General features: G+C 44.7%; 1 protein-coding gene across 2 annotated transcripts; it reads left to right on the top strand.

Moving 5' to 3' along the window:
- Positions 1-7,831: 7,831 nt before the first annotated feature.
- Positions 7,832-16,294, top strand: XAF1 (XIAP associated factor 1). 2 transcript variants are annotated; one of them, XM_050909026.1, is made up of 8 exons: positions 7,832-7,986; positions 10,653-10,788; positions 11,806-11,862; positions 12,663-12,915; positions 13,704-13,771; positions 14,044-14,394; positions 14,892-14,961; positions 15,926-16,294. In XM_050909026.1, exons 1-8 carry the CDS (start codon positions 7,955-7,957, stop codon positions 15,949-15,951), a joined length of 993 nt encoding a protein of 330 aa, XP_050764983.1. In that variant the 5' UTR covers positions 7,832-7,954; the 3' UTR covers positions 15,952-16,294. The 2 variants fall into 2 exon arrangements, with proteins under 2 accessions (XP_050764983.1, XP_050764982.1); XM_050909025.1 differs by having other exon boundaries at positions 15,923-16,294.
- Positions 16,295-16,549: the final 255 nt, after the last annotated feature.

The raw sequence follows: 16,549 nt of genomic DNA, 5'->3' as shown, positions 1-16,549 counted from the left end.
GCCGTCCCTCCCTCCCCACGGCCGGCCGGCGGCAGCCCTGCAGCACACGGTGCCCGCAGCCCCTGTCCGACACCTGGCAGATCTCCTCAGACGGATCCAGACCAAGCCGGAATGCGCCGGCCCGCTCCATCGTCTGGGCGCCGGGACATAACGTGGGGCGTTCCCCATGTCCCCGTGCCTGACGTCCAGCTCTGTGCCCGCGCTTCTGCAGACCCACCGTGAACAAGGAAAGCTGCTTCGTGGCTGCGTGTCAAGCTACCACACCAGCTGTGAGAACGTTTTACGAAAAACCTCCCTGCTCATAGTGCGCGCTGAAAGTTGCCAGTAAGCACAGATTCTCGTAATGCACATTATATGCAGGGACCAAACTGCTGACACACGGCTTCTCTCAGGTGCTGGACTTTTGGGAGGTGCTGATGATGCCCAGGGAGGATCATCTCTCACTCATTTACACAGTGGTGAGGAAGCACTGCGCTCCTTTAGGGAAACGGAGAGTTAAAACCACAGTGGGGGTCTCCCCAAAACAAAGGTCTGTGCAGGCATGCATGGCTGTGCTTCACTGCCTATCATTTAGTGAGGGATCGTGTGTCTGCGATCTGGGTTAAAAATAACCCAGAAAGGTTAACTTGAAAGGTTGTTTTTAATGCCGTTCATTTCAGTGATTTGGTCTACTGTGTAGCCACAGAATCAGAATCAGAAGTGACGGCACTACTGAAAGGGTGGCAAGCACTATCAAGATGGCAGAAAGGAACAACTGGAGGGACTGGAAACTAGACTGAAGACAAATAATTTGTTCATATTTTATGTTCTGCTTCTGGGATGTCAACAGCCACCTGAAATTGAAGGCAGCATAAATAATATCATGACAATTTGATCGTGCAGTCTCTTAGTACAGTCTTACCAAGCAGTTATTCACAGAAATAAAGAATTTCAGATTCCACAGCAAGTAATGAGGGAGCTCTGACTACAGCTTGCACCATTTGTCCTCTGCTGACCAGAGGAATTTGAGTGACAGAAGTTCAAAACAAGACACTCCAATGTTACTGTTCTGTTTGTAAAAGCAGTGAATGTCCACTACGGAAAATAGTAGCCAACCGGATCTGGACAGATTCCAAATCTTCAAACCTTTAGCAGCAGTCCCTCTGGGTAACTTACCAACACAGAGGAAACTTCACACCAGCGCAAAGGCTAGCAGAAAGTGGGGAATCGGCCAAAACTTGCATTCCTGTGGCCAGTCTCCAATGAAAAAACGGTCCCTAGTCAACAAAGAAAAAGGACTACAAGCACTTAAATAAGATGATGCAAAGAGTTAACTCTAAAGGAGTTGTACTAAGGTTCACTTTGATAGACAAGTGCAAATATGATTTGCACTGTCTTGTTTAAATGAGATGCAGTGCAGAAAAGAGAAAATAAAGAGAAAGGCCATGAATGTGTGTTGATACCTTTAGATGGACTAATCCTGTGAAAGGAAACTTGCTTGCTGTACCTGGGAATGAGACCAGGGACCCCTGCAGGCAATTCAATTAGCCAGTCCGTGCCTCAGTGTCCTCTTTTGTCAAATACAGATAAAGGAATCAGTATTTCCCTATTGTGCACAATTATTGCAAACTTGCCTTCAGTGTGCCATGCAAAGTACATTCTATGATATGGAACAAAACAAAAAAAGGATTCACAGAAAAGAACAAGCATCTGAATAATAGGAAATCAGATTGAAAGATCGTGGAGTACCCTCTTCTGCTGTTCATAGAGCAACTGTCAAGCAGAAGGGTGTACCTTTGGGAGGAGAAGGGGAGGGATGTGAGAAACACAATGTTCCCTAGGGATCTTAGGAACAGCTGACTTGGGACAGGGATGAGAAGACGGTGCAGGCCTCCCAAGAGATTATAGACCAGAAAGGAAGGAGCAAAGGAGGCAAACAGGGAGGTGTCAATCAAGACCAGCAAGTACCTGACCCGTAGAGATAAATACCCACTTCCCACTTCTTCCGGTGGAGCTGCCTGGTCAATACCAGTTGAATGAGAGAGGGAGATCTAGGAACAACACTGAGTCCAGATTTGAAAGAAAGAGTGTCTAAATCTCCTTCATCTGAGCATGTTTTTATCTGAGACCCAGGTCCCAAACTAAGCAACTGTAATCTTTTCATGAATCAAGACCAGCACTGATAAACTGAGTTTAGAAACCTAAATTTAAAGGCATTCCCAGCACTTTGACTAAAGAAAAAAAGCTGGGAAAAATCTTAAGCGTGACCATGGAAATGAGCAACTTTTTTATTTATTTACTTTTTTTGCAAAAGTAGGCTCCTTTCCTAGAGGTTCACTTCAGGAGGAGAGCAGGTTGGTTTGTTGGAGTGTGTGTGAAATATTTGTTCATGAAAAATGTCTGTGCTGACTCTGCTGAGAAGAAATTGAATTAGGGACAACTACAGTTCCTGTGGAAGTCTGCTAGGAATTCAGGTAAAACCAAGCAAAGCAGCTGGCTGTTGCAGAGCAACAAAGACAAAGTCCTGCGCTGGACTGAACCTGTAATCTTGAAAGGTACATTCTGACCTTGTTACCTCCTTGCTCAAGCCATCCTGCCACTGCACACTTCATATTTAAGATACCTCCATCACTATTTTATAAGCCATTGGAGGCAGGAGGCCGAGAAGTTGACTGAATCCAGATGTTAGAACCACATATTCACATATCATCGCAAACAGCAACAACAAGGGCAGGAAGAAGAATACTGAGTGAGGACAAGAGAGGAGACACCTACATTCAGATAAGGAGGTGGAAAAGCTGTGCAATGCATAGTCAAGATGCAGGAAGGGGAGAGCATGATTGGATGAAATGGGGGAAGAGAGCAGTTTACGATGCAGGCCAAGGCTGGGCACTGCTCTCTAAGGGATCAGCGTGCACCAACAGAGAGAAGCACGGAGAAGCACGTTCGATTTGGCAAGTCTTCCAGCTGTTCCTTTTCTCCCTCAATCTGTGCTTACAACTCAGATACATTTGGCACTGGCTGGATATGAGAGCTACAGGAATGGCAGCTCTTTCACATAATTTGCCCATGAGCTTCCTCTTCACTGTGCCAAGGAGAAGGCGGACAAAGCTTTGGCTGCTTGCTTTACAGAACTAGTCTGACAGCCGGGCAAAAGGAAGCTGCAGAGAGCCCATCGTGCTTGCAAAACCTCCAGCAGGAGGAGTTTTAGATGGTTCAAAGAGAGCATTCAAACAAAAACCTCCCACAGCCTGAAATTCAGCTCATGCTGATTGAGCACTAACTGCAGGCCTTCAAGAAAAAAAGAATCCTTTCGTCCAGTCAGTACTGCTCTGAACATAGCAGAGACCAGAGCAGTATTTACAAATATGTATGTGAGATGTGTGGTTTCATGGTCTTTAACTACTGCTTTAAAGACAGTAGGTAAAATTAGCTTTTGGTTGCAGACACCATTTAGAAGCGGGAGACTGTAGCAGCCTTTGGGCTAAATTTTGATACCCTAACGTTGAATAATACGTTGCTCTTGTCCTTCTTGGTAGTAAGTTTTAAATCAGTTTACAAAGGAACTCAAATCTTTGTGTTACAAAGAGACTTAGGCATGGTTGGTGACATGAAGTGGAACCAGGAGCAGAATCAGGTCTCTTGTAGCTGAATACCTTTCCCTGGTTACTAGACACCACTGCTCCCATTTGCTGCTGTGCTACCCTAATAAACACAGGTATTTTAAAGCATATCAAGAACCAACGGTATGATGCAGTAACAGAGCCAAGCCCACCTCGTGTCTCACTGCCACTGACCTGCCCTGGCTTTCTTGCTGTTTCTCAGCTGGTGGCTCTGAGGCTCAGTGGATTTTAACTTGACAAAGAAAGCAGAACATTTTTCTGCTGAGTTAGTGAGCTGAATAGGTTCAATGAAGTGTTCAGTGAGCACCAGAGCCAGCTCAAGAGACTGGGCCACTTGTGGCTGGGAACAGTAACAGCTGGGACAGGAACAGCCGCACCTTTCAAGACAGCAAATTCATAGATGAGCTTCACAGCATTGTCGAACCACACACAGAGTCTTGCAATCTTCTCTTTTGTACTTCAGATACCAGATTCAATGATGTGAGCCACTGTAAAGAGTTCCACTCAGAAGTGGGACGTTGCTGAAGGCTAGTTAACAAAGGCTGACCTGCATTGTTTAGGTTAGCAGAAAGGGACTAGAAATCAAGTCCTCTTGGAAGGCAGGAATTCCAGGGTCATCAGTCCACATGGAAAAATTGGAAAATAAAGATTTTAGTATAGTCTAGGTCATTCCCAAGAAGCTGCTTTTCTGATACATCTTATTCACTACAAGCCAATCATCCCAGTTACTCCTGTTATTGCTGAATAGGAATGGTCTGTGGCAAGGAGGCTTTACAGGTAGCAGATGATTAATTTAATTACAAATATACATATTTTCTGCCTCTAAGTCAAATGCTGTCCAAGCACACAAGTACAGTTTGCCTATTTTAAAGCAGTCCATTTGACCTAGATAACTGCTATTCCCTCTCAAGACAAAAACTCTCCTCACATTCTTTTTAAAGTTCTTTCATGTTGCAGTCTCCATGCAACACCCAGAGGTACAAAAGTTTTGACAAAATTATATTAAACAAGGACTGTAAGACCTATCATACCTGACACGGAGAAACAAAAATGAAAACAACAGACCCTGAGACATTCTAGGACTTAGCAGAAAAAGAAGTGTCTTCTACCCAGGCTTTTGAAAATCACATTTAAAAAACAACCAGCTCAGAACTTACCTTTACGTGATGCTTGACTTAAAAAGATGCCTAGAAGAAGCCTTGTACAATACTGTTATGCACTGGAAGGTTTACACAGAATTTAAATGGAAAGAGTTATTACCGGCATTCAGAGAAAATCACTGTTTCATTACTTTCTGTTTTCCCTCCAATCAGTACTTTCCAGCCACTGCCAGTCCACTGTGTAGCTTTAGGAGTATCTTTCAACTAAGTTCCCAGTGGAGCATCTGATATTTTTCCAAGAAAAGCTTTTGAGACTCTGAACGAACAGTCCTTTCAGTACAATCCCTGTGCCCAACAACTTTCTACATAAAAGCCCTCATTATGAATTTTGAGTCAGTGGGGTTTTCTCAGTCAGTGTGTGTTGCTGATCAGGCTTTCTTGACCTAGAATTGGTATTTCCCGTATAGTTTGCATGAAGCCCTAAAGCACGTTCAAATGCTGTGCAGGCTAATGACTACAAAAGAAAAAAAAAACAAAAACAAAAATCACATTAAAAAATTTGATTTGAAATTGGCAACTCTGTAATCTCTCCCTTAGCTGCCATCTCATTAACATATTTGTTCAAAAGCCTTTTCTCTGCTTCATTACATAATTTGTGTTACAAAATCCAGATAAACACTCATTATTCCCAGGTCTAAATAATGGCTTATTGGGCTTCCTTTTTCTTCTTCTTCTTTTATTTTTCCCAGAGAAAAATGGGGGACAGAAGGGGCTTGTTTGGATGGGAAATGAACCCCACCAATTTCTGAGTAACATCTGGGACCTCTGTTGTGTATGCCATTACAATACATTATGCAAATACTAGTGAATGATTCTTCCCAATACCTCTGCAAAGTAGAAGATTTAATATTATTGTCCCCATTTTGCAGACTAAGAAGGTCAGTTCACATTTTCTGCATCTCCTGTATCTCATTCTTCCACACTGGGCAGAGTCTACGACATCAGAGAAGAGCCGCTTGTGTCATACTGCTGTAAGGGACCGGTTGTAGTAGCAGGTACCAGAAATGCTAGGCCTTCCATCAGAAAATTCTGAAGATACTGGTATTGGCGTTTAAATGAAAACGTGAAGTTCTGTTCCTTTTTCTCGCTAACTTACGTTTATTCTGAAGTTCCCTGTGTAAAAATGTAGAGCTGTATGACCCCCAGCTGAGGTCCAGCGACAGGCAGGACTTGCTGCACCTGGGGCCTCTAGTGCTGTCGCTCAGTCCCAACCATGTCAGAATATCACCAGAGAGAAGAGGCAAAGCTAGTTAATGCGGGCTGGAGATTTCACCTTGCACATGCTTAGATACCCTGAGGTGGTCCGAGGGTCACTGGGGAAACAGTGGGGCCTGCGAGTCTGCTGGGGCAAGGCTGAGCAGCCACGTTGTGGGGCTCAGTGAGGTGAGGCTAGAGGACCGATGCTGGGTTTCTCCTCCATGGTGATGGTGGGCAAGTATTTCCTCTCCACTAGCTGGCTGTTTCTGTCTGACTGGGACAGCATTGCCCCAGGGAGGCCAAGGTGGGTTTGTGAGGCTGGATCCTACCGTGACCACCACTCCAGAGGTGGAGGGGGCTGCAGCGTGCTCCTGCCCTCCCTGCTCACTGCAAGCCAGCCCTGTGGCCCGTCAGCGTGGATGGGCTGCGAGAACAATGGCTGTGGTGACATCAGCCGGGCAAGGGCTGTGGCCGAGCGGGCAGCAGCCGTGGTGGGGCGCAGGGCAGCTGCCAGCAGAGCCCGCTGCCCACAGGCAGCCCTCCTGGGTTCGGACCGCAGCGCTCGAGGGTTTGTTTCATGGTGCTTCCTCTCCCTCTCTGCTGGCTCCTGCCCAGACTACGACCTGGTAGACTGCAACGTTATGATTTTCAGTAAAATACCATGAAAGGTGAGTTCACAGGCAGGGCTGCCATGCTCCCCGCAGGTTCCTCTGTGGACAGGTGCTGGTGCTACACCTGCACAACTCGCAGCACGGGTGCTGGGCAGGAAGGGGCGATGGGGCCCGAGGGCTCCCCACAGACATTGCCACTCCAGGCGCGGAGGGGAGATGGTGGCCGGCGGGCTCCCCACGGCCCTCTTCGGGAAGCAGTGACAAAGATGGTGTCCTGCTGCCTCTCACACCCCTGAGGCGCTGGCGGGCGGGCGGCCTGCCACAGCCTGCTGCCTCCCTCCTCAGGGAGCCACGGGCTCACTCGGCTCCTCGGCTAGAATCTGCAGTGGGCAGGAGAGCGCGGACATGCCTGGGTGTTGGGGGGTAGAGGCCGGCCAGGTCAGCCAGCCCTGCTGCAGTGGGGCAGAGGAACACCTCTGCCCCCGACTGCTTCAGGCAGCTCTGGGCGGCAGCCCTGCCTGCTGCATAAACCAGCTACTGTAAATTAAACTTATTTGGGAAAGAAGGAAACCGACACCCCGTAGTTCCTTGTCGTGGTTTAACCCCAGCCGGCAACTAAGCACCATGCAGCCGCTCGCTCACTCCTCCCCTCCCTGCTCCAGTGGGATGGGGAGGAGAATCGAAAAAAAAAAAGTAAAACTTGTGGGTTGAAATAAGAATGATTTAATAATTGAAATAAAATCAAATATAATAATGAATAATAATAATAATAATGAAAAGGAAGATAACAAAAAGAGAGAGAAATAAAACCCAAGAAAAGACAAGTGATGCACAAGGCAATTGCTCACCACCCGCTGACTGGTGCCCAGCCAGTCCCTGAGCAGCGATCCACCCCTCCCGGCCAACTCCCCCCAGTTCATATACTAAGCATGATGTTCCATGGTATGGAATATCCCTTGGCTAGTTGGGGTCAGCTCTCCTGGCCATGCTCCCTCCCAGCTTCTTGCACACCTGCTTGCTGGCAGAGCATGGGAAACTGAAAAATCCTTGACTTCGGATAAGCGCTACTTGGCAACAACTAAAACATCAGGGTGTTATCAACAGTATTCTCACACTAAATCCAAAACACAGCACTGTACCAGCTACTAAGAAGAAAATTAACTCTGTCCCAGCCAAAACCTCTAAGGACGAGCAAACTAATCTCAATGTGGAACTCGCACTAAAAACTAATACTTGTCTGGCAATGCTGCTGTTTCTCCTTTAAAGAATTTTTGGCTAAGCAGCTGTTTGGGGTGGAGTTATTGCAACAGAGGCTTTCAGTTTCGTTTTTTTTTCCTCTCTGCTCTTCGAAGAAAGGATATCGAGCCGAATAAAAAGAAAAATAATGACAGAAGAGAGCAGGTTCTGCAAAAATTGGTAAGAGATCTTTCTCCCTTGCCACCCCTACAAAGTGTGGGGATTTCAAGAGTTTTCTAGGATTTTCCTTAATGTTATCTAGGTGTCTTGTAACGGGGAAAAGAGGAAGAACCACACGGCAGGAGGGGTGTATGCTAGCCATTGAGTAGTGAACAAAAGTATTTTGTATGTATTTTCACATTTCCAGGTTGCTGCTTTCTTGCTACTTTGTTGTGGAGAGGTTTCTTCCATAGCCCTCTCCCATGCTGCATGTTCTCTTTTTACATAATATCCCTGTGGGTAATTTTGCAGTATTTGGCAGAGGAGTCAGTGCATGGATCATGCCAAACCCAGCAGCTGCCTCAGTTTTCCACCATGGCTGATGTTTCTTTCTGTTGCTATATTTGCAGTTAAGTGATAAAATACTCATTTTTTCAGGGTAATTGGCCATCTCTCATACAATAGAAGGCTGAAAGGGGCCATAAGGATAGCGTAGCTTGGTGTGTCTCAACTAGTAGCTAGGCCATTGGGCAAATTATATATACGAAGACTGTGAAGCACTGCAATTAAAAAAAAGAGTCAGACAGGTTAAACATGAGTTTAGCCTCAATTTTATTTGGTCACAAAGGAAAACCAATGCTTAGCCTTGCACAAAGAGAGCCTGTGCGTTATGTTCTAAAAGGCTGTAGGGGATGCTTTGAATAAAGTACTTGCTGCGCACTGATCAGACTCCTTGGCAGACCTACTTTGCCTAAAACTTCTGATAGATGCCTCTAACCAATTCTTAAAAACTCTAGTGACAGAGATGACACATTCCTACAGGAAATCCATTCCATTGCTTATCCATCATGATCATGAGAAGCTTCTCCTGATGTCTAAAGCAGATTTCCTTGAGGCAACTTACCTTCTCTAAGAAAATTAGAAGAGTTCTCTGCCCCAGGGCTTTTTTGCTGTGGCTGCTCTGTCTTGGGGCTGGGCTGTTTGTAATTTATGTGGCCTCATCCTGGCCATTCCCTCCACATTGAGTGACCAGAAAATATGTTGGGCAGACTGGTTCTGTGGCCCAGGCATGATGTCCAAGTTTGGAACAAAGACTAGTGCAGAAAGCCCAAATGGCATCAGGTATTCTGCCTCACACATGTCCTCGAAGTAGCAGAGCTGGAAGTGTACATGTCCTTTCAGGCAGTCTTCCTACTCTTGTAGGCCAGAAAGGTTGCATGGGCTTACCTCCAGCTGCCACGTCCTAAGGACCATCACTGTCTTGTGTCAGGCATCAGTACCTCCTGCCGCAGGGTCCTGGGCCCACTGCAGCAAAGGCTTTGAAATGACAGGGATACACCTCACCTCCTGTTGCCTGGTGCACTGATGTCTCTGAACCTGAAGCGAGAGCAGTGAGGCAGACATCCTAAGACGGGTCCCATGGGATCAGGGTCCCATGGGATCAGGGTCCCAGGCCCTGCTGGCAGAGGAAGTCAGACAATCAGCTGGTGTGCACATCGGTCATCCCGAAGCTGTTTCAAGGGGACCAACGGAAATTTTACACTGCTTAAGGTTTGCACCTGGAAACTTCTTCAGGAGGTCTTACCCAAGCCATATTGAACTGTATCTCAATTCTTGTCACTAATGTTGTGAACACATCAATTATTAAAATAAGTGATTTCCCAGATAAACTTAAGTGGCTGTTCCTGAACCCACTGAGCATGGTGACATCTGTGCATCTCAGCTCAGAGGTAGCCTTCATCTGAACAGAGCAGCTGCTTGACTGGGCTACCTTAAATTGGTGCACTGGGAGCCAAAGAGCTGTAAATTTTGTGATGCCTTAGATGACACCCAGAAGAGGGGCCCTTCTCTTCTTTCCACATCTGTAAACAACGGCCAGAGCTTTTTCTGAAACAATTGTTGGACAAATATACCAGGAGCCTCCAGCAGCTGCCCTGTCCCTTTCAGACGTATTCCTGGTAATATGGCAGAACAGAATGAGTAACAGAATCCAGTCTCTAAATGTCTCATTAAGATGAATCGGAAAGACAAATACTTATTTCTAGTTTTTAGGGACAAACTAGTTGAATTGTAACCAGTTGTACTGGGTCTGGCTGGCATGGAGTTAATTTTCTTCATAGCAGCCGCTATGGCGCTATGTTTTGTATTTGTGGCTAAAGCAGTGTTGATAATGCACCAGTGTTTTGGCTTTTGCTGAACAGCACTTGCACAGTGTCAAGGTTTTCTCTTTTTCCCCACTCTGCCCCCTCCAGCGAGCCGGCTGGGGGTGAACAAGAGTTTGGGAGGGGACACAGCCGGGACAGCTGACCCAAACTGACCAAAGAGATATTCCATACTGTATAACCTCATGCTCAGGAACAAAAACTGCATTAGAGGAAGAAGAACAGGGTTGGGGTTGATTTTTTTTGCTTCCAAGGTGGCTATTGTTCAAAGACTGGTTAAGCATAGGTATGCCTGGAAGAGGTGGTGAGTGATGTCATTTGCTTCACTTGTTTTTTCCCCCACCTCTTTCCTTCAAGTATTAAACTGTCTTTATCTCAACCTACAGATTTCCTCCCCCATCCCACTGTGTGTGTGGTGGGGCAGTGGTGAGTGAGCAGCTGTGTGGTTGTTGGCCTGCTGGCCAGGGTCAACCCACCACACCAGTTCATTTACTTTTCTCTCTTTCCCATTTATGTGCTCGGTAGTAAACGAGATGTGTCTGCTGCCAATTTCTCCCTCCATGAGGCCCACTGCTTGCGGTATCTCACTCTCTGTCCAGAATGTGATGAACCAGTTGCCCAAAAGGATATGAAAGACCATCAAACAGAAGCACACAAGCAGGTGAGGAATGCTACAAGTTCTTCAGGGTTTTCTTGCAAATAGCAAAAAGCTCTGCCAGCCCTGAAGGAGTATGTTCATGGTACTGTGCTCTATATTAACTGGTTATGAACTTCTGTAATTGTTTGACCAGAAAATCTGTAAGGGTCTGATATGACCCTTCAGGCCTCGTTATAGCACCTTTTGATCTTATTGCAGACTCAGCTTAAGAGAGTAAAGCTTCCACTGTGGTATCTCAGTTTCCTCAGCAATACAAATTACAGATCAGGTACGGATACATGCTCCTAGTGCTTGTGAATTAGCCAGAGCATGCAAGTTAAATGATTTGATTAAAGGAAGACAGACAGTACCTGATCTGCCATAAACCTTGCCTGTACAAAGCTATGACATCAATGCACTTTTTTAACAAAACTGAACTGGCAGAGTAAATTTATCAGCTCTTCATATAGTGAGGCAATAGCATTTTTAGTATAGCATTAAGAACCCTGTAGCTAGAGGTACTATGTTGAAGCATGAATGCACAGGCATGACTTTTTATTCTGTCTTACTAGTTTTATTGTTTTAGCAATCCCATTGATTTCAGTTACTTAACAGAACACATGAGCAGCTCTCGTGGCAAACCTATAGAAAACTAGCATACCTCCTATGTTTTCAGAAGGGCTATTATAATTTAGACTAGCTGAATATCAGACCTATACTTTTAAGTTAAACCTCAGTCAAAATTTTGAATACACACTCTTTATTTCTCATCACACTTTGCATTTCACACGGGCACCTTTGAGAACTGGATCCTCACACAGAATGACAGCTTCCTGCAGAATCATCAGATATCTGTTTTCCTCAAAATCTCATCAACACAGCTCAGGCCTGACAGAGAAGCAAAAATTCACCAACAGCTTGTCGATGATTGGGATGAAAATGACAGGAAGATCACCTTAGCAGCTTGAAGTTGTATTGACATATGAAAGCACTATCCATCCTCCTATGCTCCCAATGAACTGCTGTATGTTTTGCTTGCAGGTCAGATGTAATCTTTGTCACCAAAGCATGCAGCAGTACCAGTTGGAGCATCATGAGGTAAGTATGGAGTGCAGTACTTCTTACCTTCTAGGCTGACCCTTTTGACCAGCCACCAAGAGTCACACTAATGGGGTCAACAGCAAAAACATGTAAATCCCTGACTCCTGTCCTGGACCATGAAGAAACTTAAACCTCTCAACAGTTGCAGTGTTTTGGCATACCTTTTCCCCCTTGTAAATAAGTATATCCCATGGTGGTTGCCCATCCAGTTGTGATGGGACAGTCTGTTCCAGGAGATAACCTATTACTTTCTCATCCTTGGCACCTCAAGCTGATGTCCTTTGAGGGCTTCTCAAAGACATTTCCGTCCTGCCCCCCTACTCATATTACCTGCTTTTCCAAAGCAGTGGTTATACAAAGTGAGAGGCAAGGAAGCAGCTAAGGAGGAGATGCACAAAAGAATTGTCAGACGCTGGGAAGTGAGAGCAGCCTGTCTGTGCTAGCTGTAGTCTCACCATTTCGAGGAACCAAAGCAGTGAAGACACAGCAGGCTTCCCCTGGTGGTGGTAGCTGAAGTACTGGAATTTTCTAGGTGGGCTTGTGCTCTCTTGCTAACCTGTACTGATACAGAATATCGTCACTGCTGTTCATTCCCGTTTTGCCTTATATTGCCTAAAGCATCCTAAATTAAAGATAGCCTAGATGATAGGCGAAATTCTAATACAGCTAAGCCTGCATTTGGTTGTGTAGATACCCCTTAAGGAGGGCATTCTTAAACAGTCACTCATTGCTCTCTCCCAATGCCCTCTTTTAGTATTGATAGAAAATTTGTGATAATTTCCTCTATTCATGTGCAGACCAAGGAATGCCAGAAACGAGCAATGAAATGCAAGATCTGTGAGCTTGAAATGCCCTTCAACAAGCTGCAGGAACACCTGAACACCTGTGCTAGCCGAACAGAGCGGTGTCGGGAGTGTAACAAATACATCATGTACAAAGACCAGAACAAACACAAAGATATTTGTCAGAACAGTGGTCTGTCCTATCATAAGGATGTGAACTTTCAAACCAGTGAAGCATCCGCTAATGCAACATTTATTTGCCCCACTGGTAAGCAAAATTCCTCATTGTCGTGGACTGGGTCAACTCTGTTAAATCTCAGTGAAAATTCTCCTGCCTCCTCTACCATTCTCAGTAATCCAGGGGTTGTTGTTTAACCAACCACAGTGAAAGGGCCAAGTGTTGCTTTCTATTATGCTGGTTATTGTAAAGCCAGAGTGATTCCACTGACTGGTAGCTCATTGGCCATGTTCTTTTATGCCTCCCTTATATCCTAGAAGTGAAATTCCTTCTATCAGAAAATAAGTGGAACTTCTTCATCTTTCTATTTGTCACACAGGAGAAAACATGATTTAGAATTTCCTCCTACTTCATATATAAAGCCAGCGATGCATACCTTGATTCTTGAAGTTGAGAGCAGCTTTATTAGGCCTAAGGTATTGGACACAGTATGTCAAGACAAAAAATTCATGAATCCTGTCAATGATTCCAGAAAAGAACAGGCATCAGTAGGTGCAGTGGCTGGCAAAATAAACTATAGAGAGCAAAACCCCCTAGCAACAGAATTAGCTAGGCCAGGGTAGGAGTGAAGCATCTTGAGCCACAAAACATGGGGCTGGAGTGGAATTTCAAATATCCTGAAGTTTGCGAGAAGGGACGGTGGATTGGTTTTGAGTGGTGCCAAAAGCAAAATGTAGTCACAGCTCTAATTCCTTCTTGGCCAGTGGAATCAGCATTCTGTGTTTCTCTAGAACCAATGACCACAAGCGGATCTGAGCAGCCTGTCTAGGTGACTAGTGTCAGTACTGTGTTTCTCTCCATTTTTTTTCCTTCTGAAGGTACTGGTGGCAATCTTTGTCAGAAGTGCAATAAGTCATTCCCAGATGACCAGTACTCCCAACATCTGGTAAGCACATTTGAAACTGAACAAGAGAATGGTCTGTGCTTAATTTCCAGCCAGGTTATTTCTCTGAAAGGCTATATATTAGGTAAGAAAGGGCAGTGTGTCTTGGCTCTTCAAACTATAGTTTCATGATACAATCTACTCAGCTGAAGCATCACTGTGAGGTGGTGTCCACTGTCCCTCGCCATGACTCACGTCTGTCACAAATCACAACACACGACACAGTTGGGTGTAATGCCAATCTTCACCTCATTATGCATGCTCTCTTTTAACAGAATAAATGCAGTGCAGCCCATAAGCTGACAAAAATTCTTGCTGGCCAGTTAACTTCAAAACTCAGCAGTGATCCACCGCAGTCGTCTTCTTCCCTGGCTCCCTCTTCCTGCTCTGAGAATGCAATAGTGTGGAAAGACGTCCGTCCCAAAGAGAAAGAAAGGAACCAGCCATTGACCTCCAAAACCTTGCTTAAACCCCCAAAGAACAAAAAGATTGGCTTTCCCTCTCCCACAAGAGGCGGACTTTCCACATCACCTCAAGGTCTTAAAGACACCCAGTCTTTTGACATGCTGGTGACCTGTGCCCATTGCAACATTCTTCTGCCGCTTCCAACCTTTCAGAAACATGAGGTAAGAAGTGACACATTGGACTTGGCCTCCTACATGCAAAGGGCCATACCTATAGATTCACTACTTATCTCTACACTGCCTGGGGTCCCAGTGCCCGTTTCTGGATTCCATAGCTTCTTGAAATGCTGGCCATAGGTACACTCTCTCTGTAAAGCATGGAATTTGTTAATTCCATTGACTACTTATGCTCACATCTACACAAACAAGATCCATTGCCTATAGTCTGCTTGAGTTTTAGGAAAATAATAACCATGACTCAAGCCATTAACTTTAAGCTCAAATCCTGGAAAGTCTTCAGCAACTGTCCTTATTTGCTGAAGGCTGATATTGTTCCTGCTAAGCAAATGGTATGATTATATCTCAGCTGCATCAGAGATGGAGCTCTAGATAATTTTCCATCCCAACAAAGGGGCCCAGTTGCCTCCCTACTGAATATGATTGCATGTTGAATATAATGTTAAATTCTCCTCTGATATGACTGTTACTTATTTTTCTAGATCAAATGTCTACGTTTGACATCTTTGAAAAATGCTAGGATAAAACAAAAATCAAGCCATGGAGAAAAAGGTACTACAGAATTTCAGAAATTTGGAATAGAATTCATCATTCAGGATTATTCTACATGGGGTTAATAGGAACAATGGGATATTTTGCAGAGGAAGCGCATCTAGAAAAGCTAATACTCAGAATATCACAAAGCTCTTTAGATTCCAACATGCAGTGGGATCCCATGAGGTTGCATTAAGCAAGCATTGCTTCAGAGCCATTACGTTTTCACTCTCTTGACTCAGACTAACATGTATTGTGCCTCTCAAATTATGCTACTATGAACAGTACAGTACCTTCCCTGCTGTAAGCAGGGATCAGCACAAAAGATTTCACAGAACAGATGTTCTGTCCCACGTCTGTCTGCTCCAACACTGAATGGAGACTTAAAGAATAGTTTCAGAAGACAAGAAGTAAAATTATTTTTTCTCCATAGTAAAAATTGCATATTCAGTAGAAGCATTGATATAATTATGCCAGACAATACCTCCAGTTGAGCTTGCACTGATCCATAGGCAGCAAGTAAGTCTTTCCTCACCCTGTCCCAGACAGGCTGTGAATCTTAACACTTCTCTCTTTGCTAACATCCCCCTCTGCTTTTCAGTTCCTAAGCAGTATCATTTCCTCTCAGTTCAATTAATTAAGTGAAACTGAAAGCAGTTCTTCTCAATCTTGTCCTTGTTCTACTCAATCTCAGTCCTTTTTCTACTTGGTTCAGTAAATGAAGTATTATTTCTCCCTGTAAAACTTTCCTCTCCTGGTAAGCTAAAGAGAGAAAGCACCGAAGTGAGAAATAGGGGGTTTGTCTAGTTTTGAATTACAGGACTCTAGTCTTGAAATAAAAGTAAGTACATGGTAATTACACGGATTATTTGACTTGCATTGTGGTTTTTTTAATATTGTTCAACTGAGTGATGACATAGGAAGGCTGTAAAACTGAAACTTTAAAAACACTCATAACTGGGCTTTGTTTGTTTTACAGAAGACTCTTCCTACAGCACTCATGATTAAATCTGGAAATAGAGGCATGTCTTCAGATTGAAGCTTCAGCTTAGCTTTAGCAAAAGGCACTGAAAGTGCGATAGCTTCATCAACAAATAAAACTGACTTGCTACTCTGGATCAAGAACAAAAAGTGACTCAGATTTTTATTCCTTATCAAGAGAGGCATTTAAAAGGTTTCACCTGAAAACTGTAAAAGTGATGGGGGCTCAACAGCTGTTGTCATTTCAAATATTTCTATGTAAGCTTGCCTTAGGAATGTACTTTTTCCACCTGCTTAACATCTTACTTCTCAGATCCAAACGTGTTGGTATCTGCATCATTTAAGCACAAGCACACATGGGATGCAAAGTCAGGCTGAATTCATAAACTCTCTCAGTGGTTCCGCAAGGGCCCAGGCTCATTTATGCATATCTTAGGCATATCTGTATAGGCAGGACTGAGCTGAAATGCACCAATAGACGTTCCACTTGCTCCTTCCAGCCGTGTAACCCCTGGGCTAGTGCCAGCATTGTGAGTGGGACAGCGGCCGGTCACGTGGCCTGACAAGTGTTAGTGACTTCTGAGGCTCCCTTAACCTCTGCAGCATAGAGACTGTTTGTAACAAT

This window comes from Gymnogyps californianus, chromosome 20 (assembly GCF_018139145.2).
Source record: "Gymnogyps californianus isolate 813 chromosome 20, ASM1813914v2, whole genome shotgun sequence".
Lineage (NCBI taxonomy): Eukaryota > Metazoa > Chordata > Aves > Accipitriformes > Cathartidae > Gymnogyps > Gymnogyps californianus.
Note: the sequence above shows the minus strand (reverse complement) of the source record. Positions and strands in the feature narration are given on the sequence as shown.

Excerpts from the sequence above, each read along its gene's own strand:
- XAF1 (XM_050909025.1), top strand. The coding sequence starts at position 7,955 with ATGACAGAAGAGAGCAGGTTCTGCAAAAATTG. Across the intron at positions 14,395-14,891 it reads CAACCTTTCAGAAACATGAG|ATCAAATGTCTACGTTTGAC; the intron begins GTAAGAAGTGAC and ends TTATTTTTCTAG. Across the intron at positions 14,962-15,922 it reads ATCAAGCCATGGAGAAAAAG|AAGACTCTTCCTACAGCACT; the intron begins GTACTACAGAAT and ends TTTGTTTTACAG.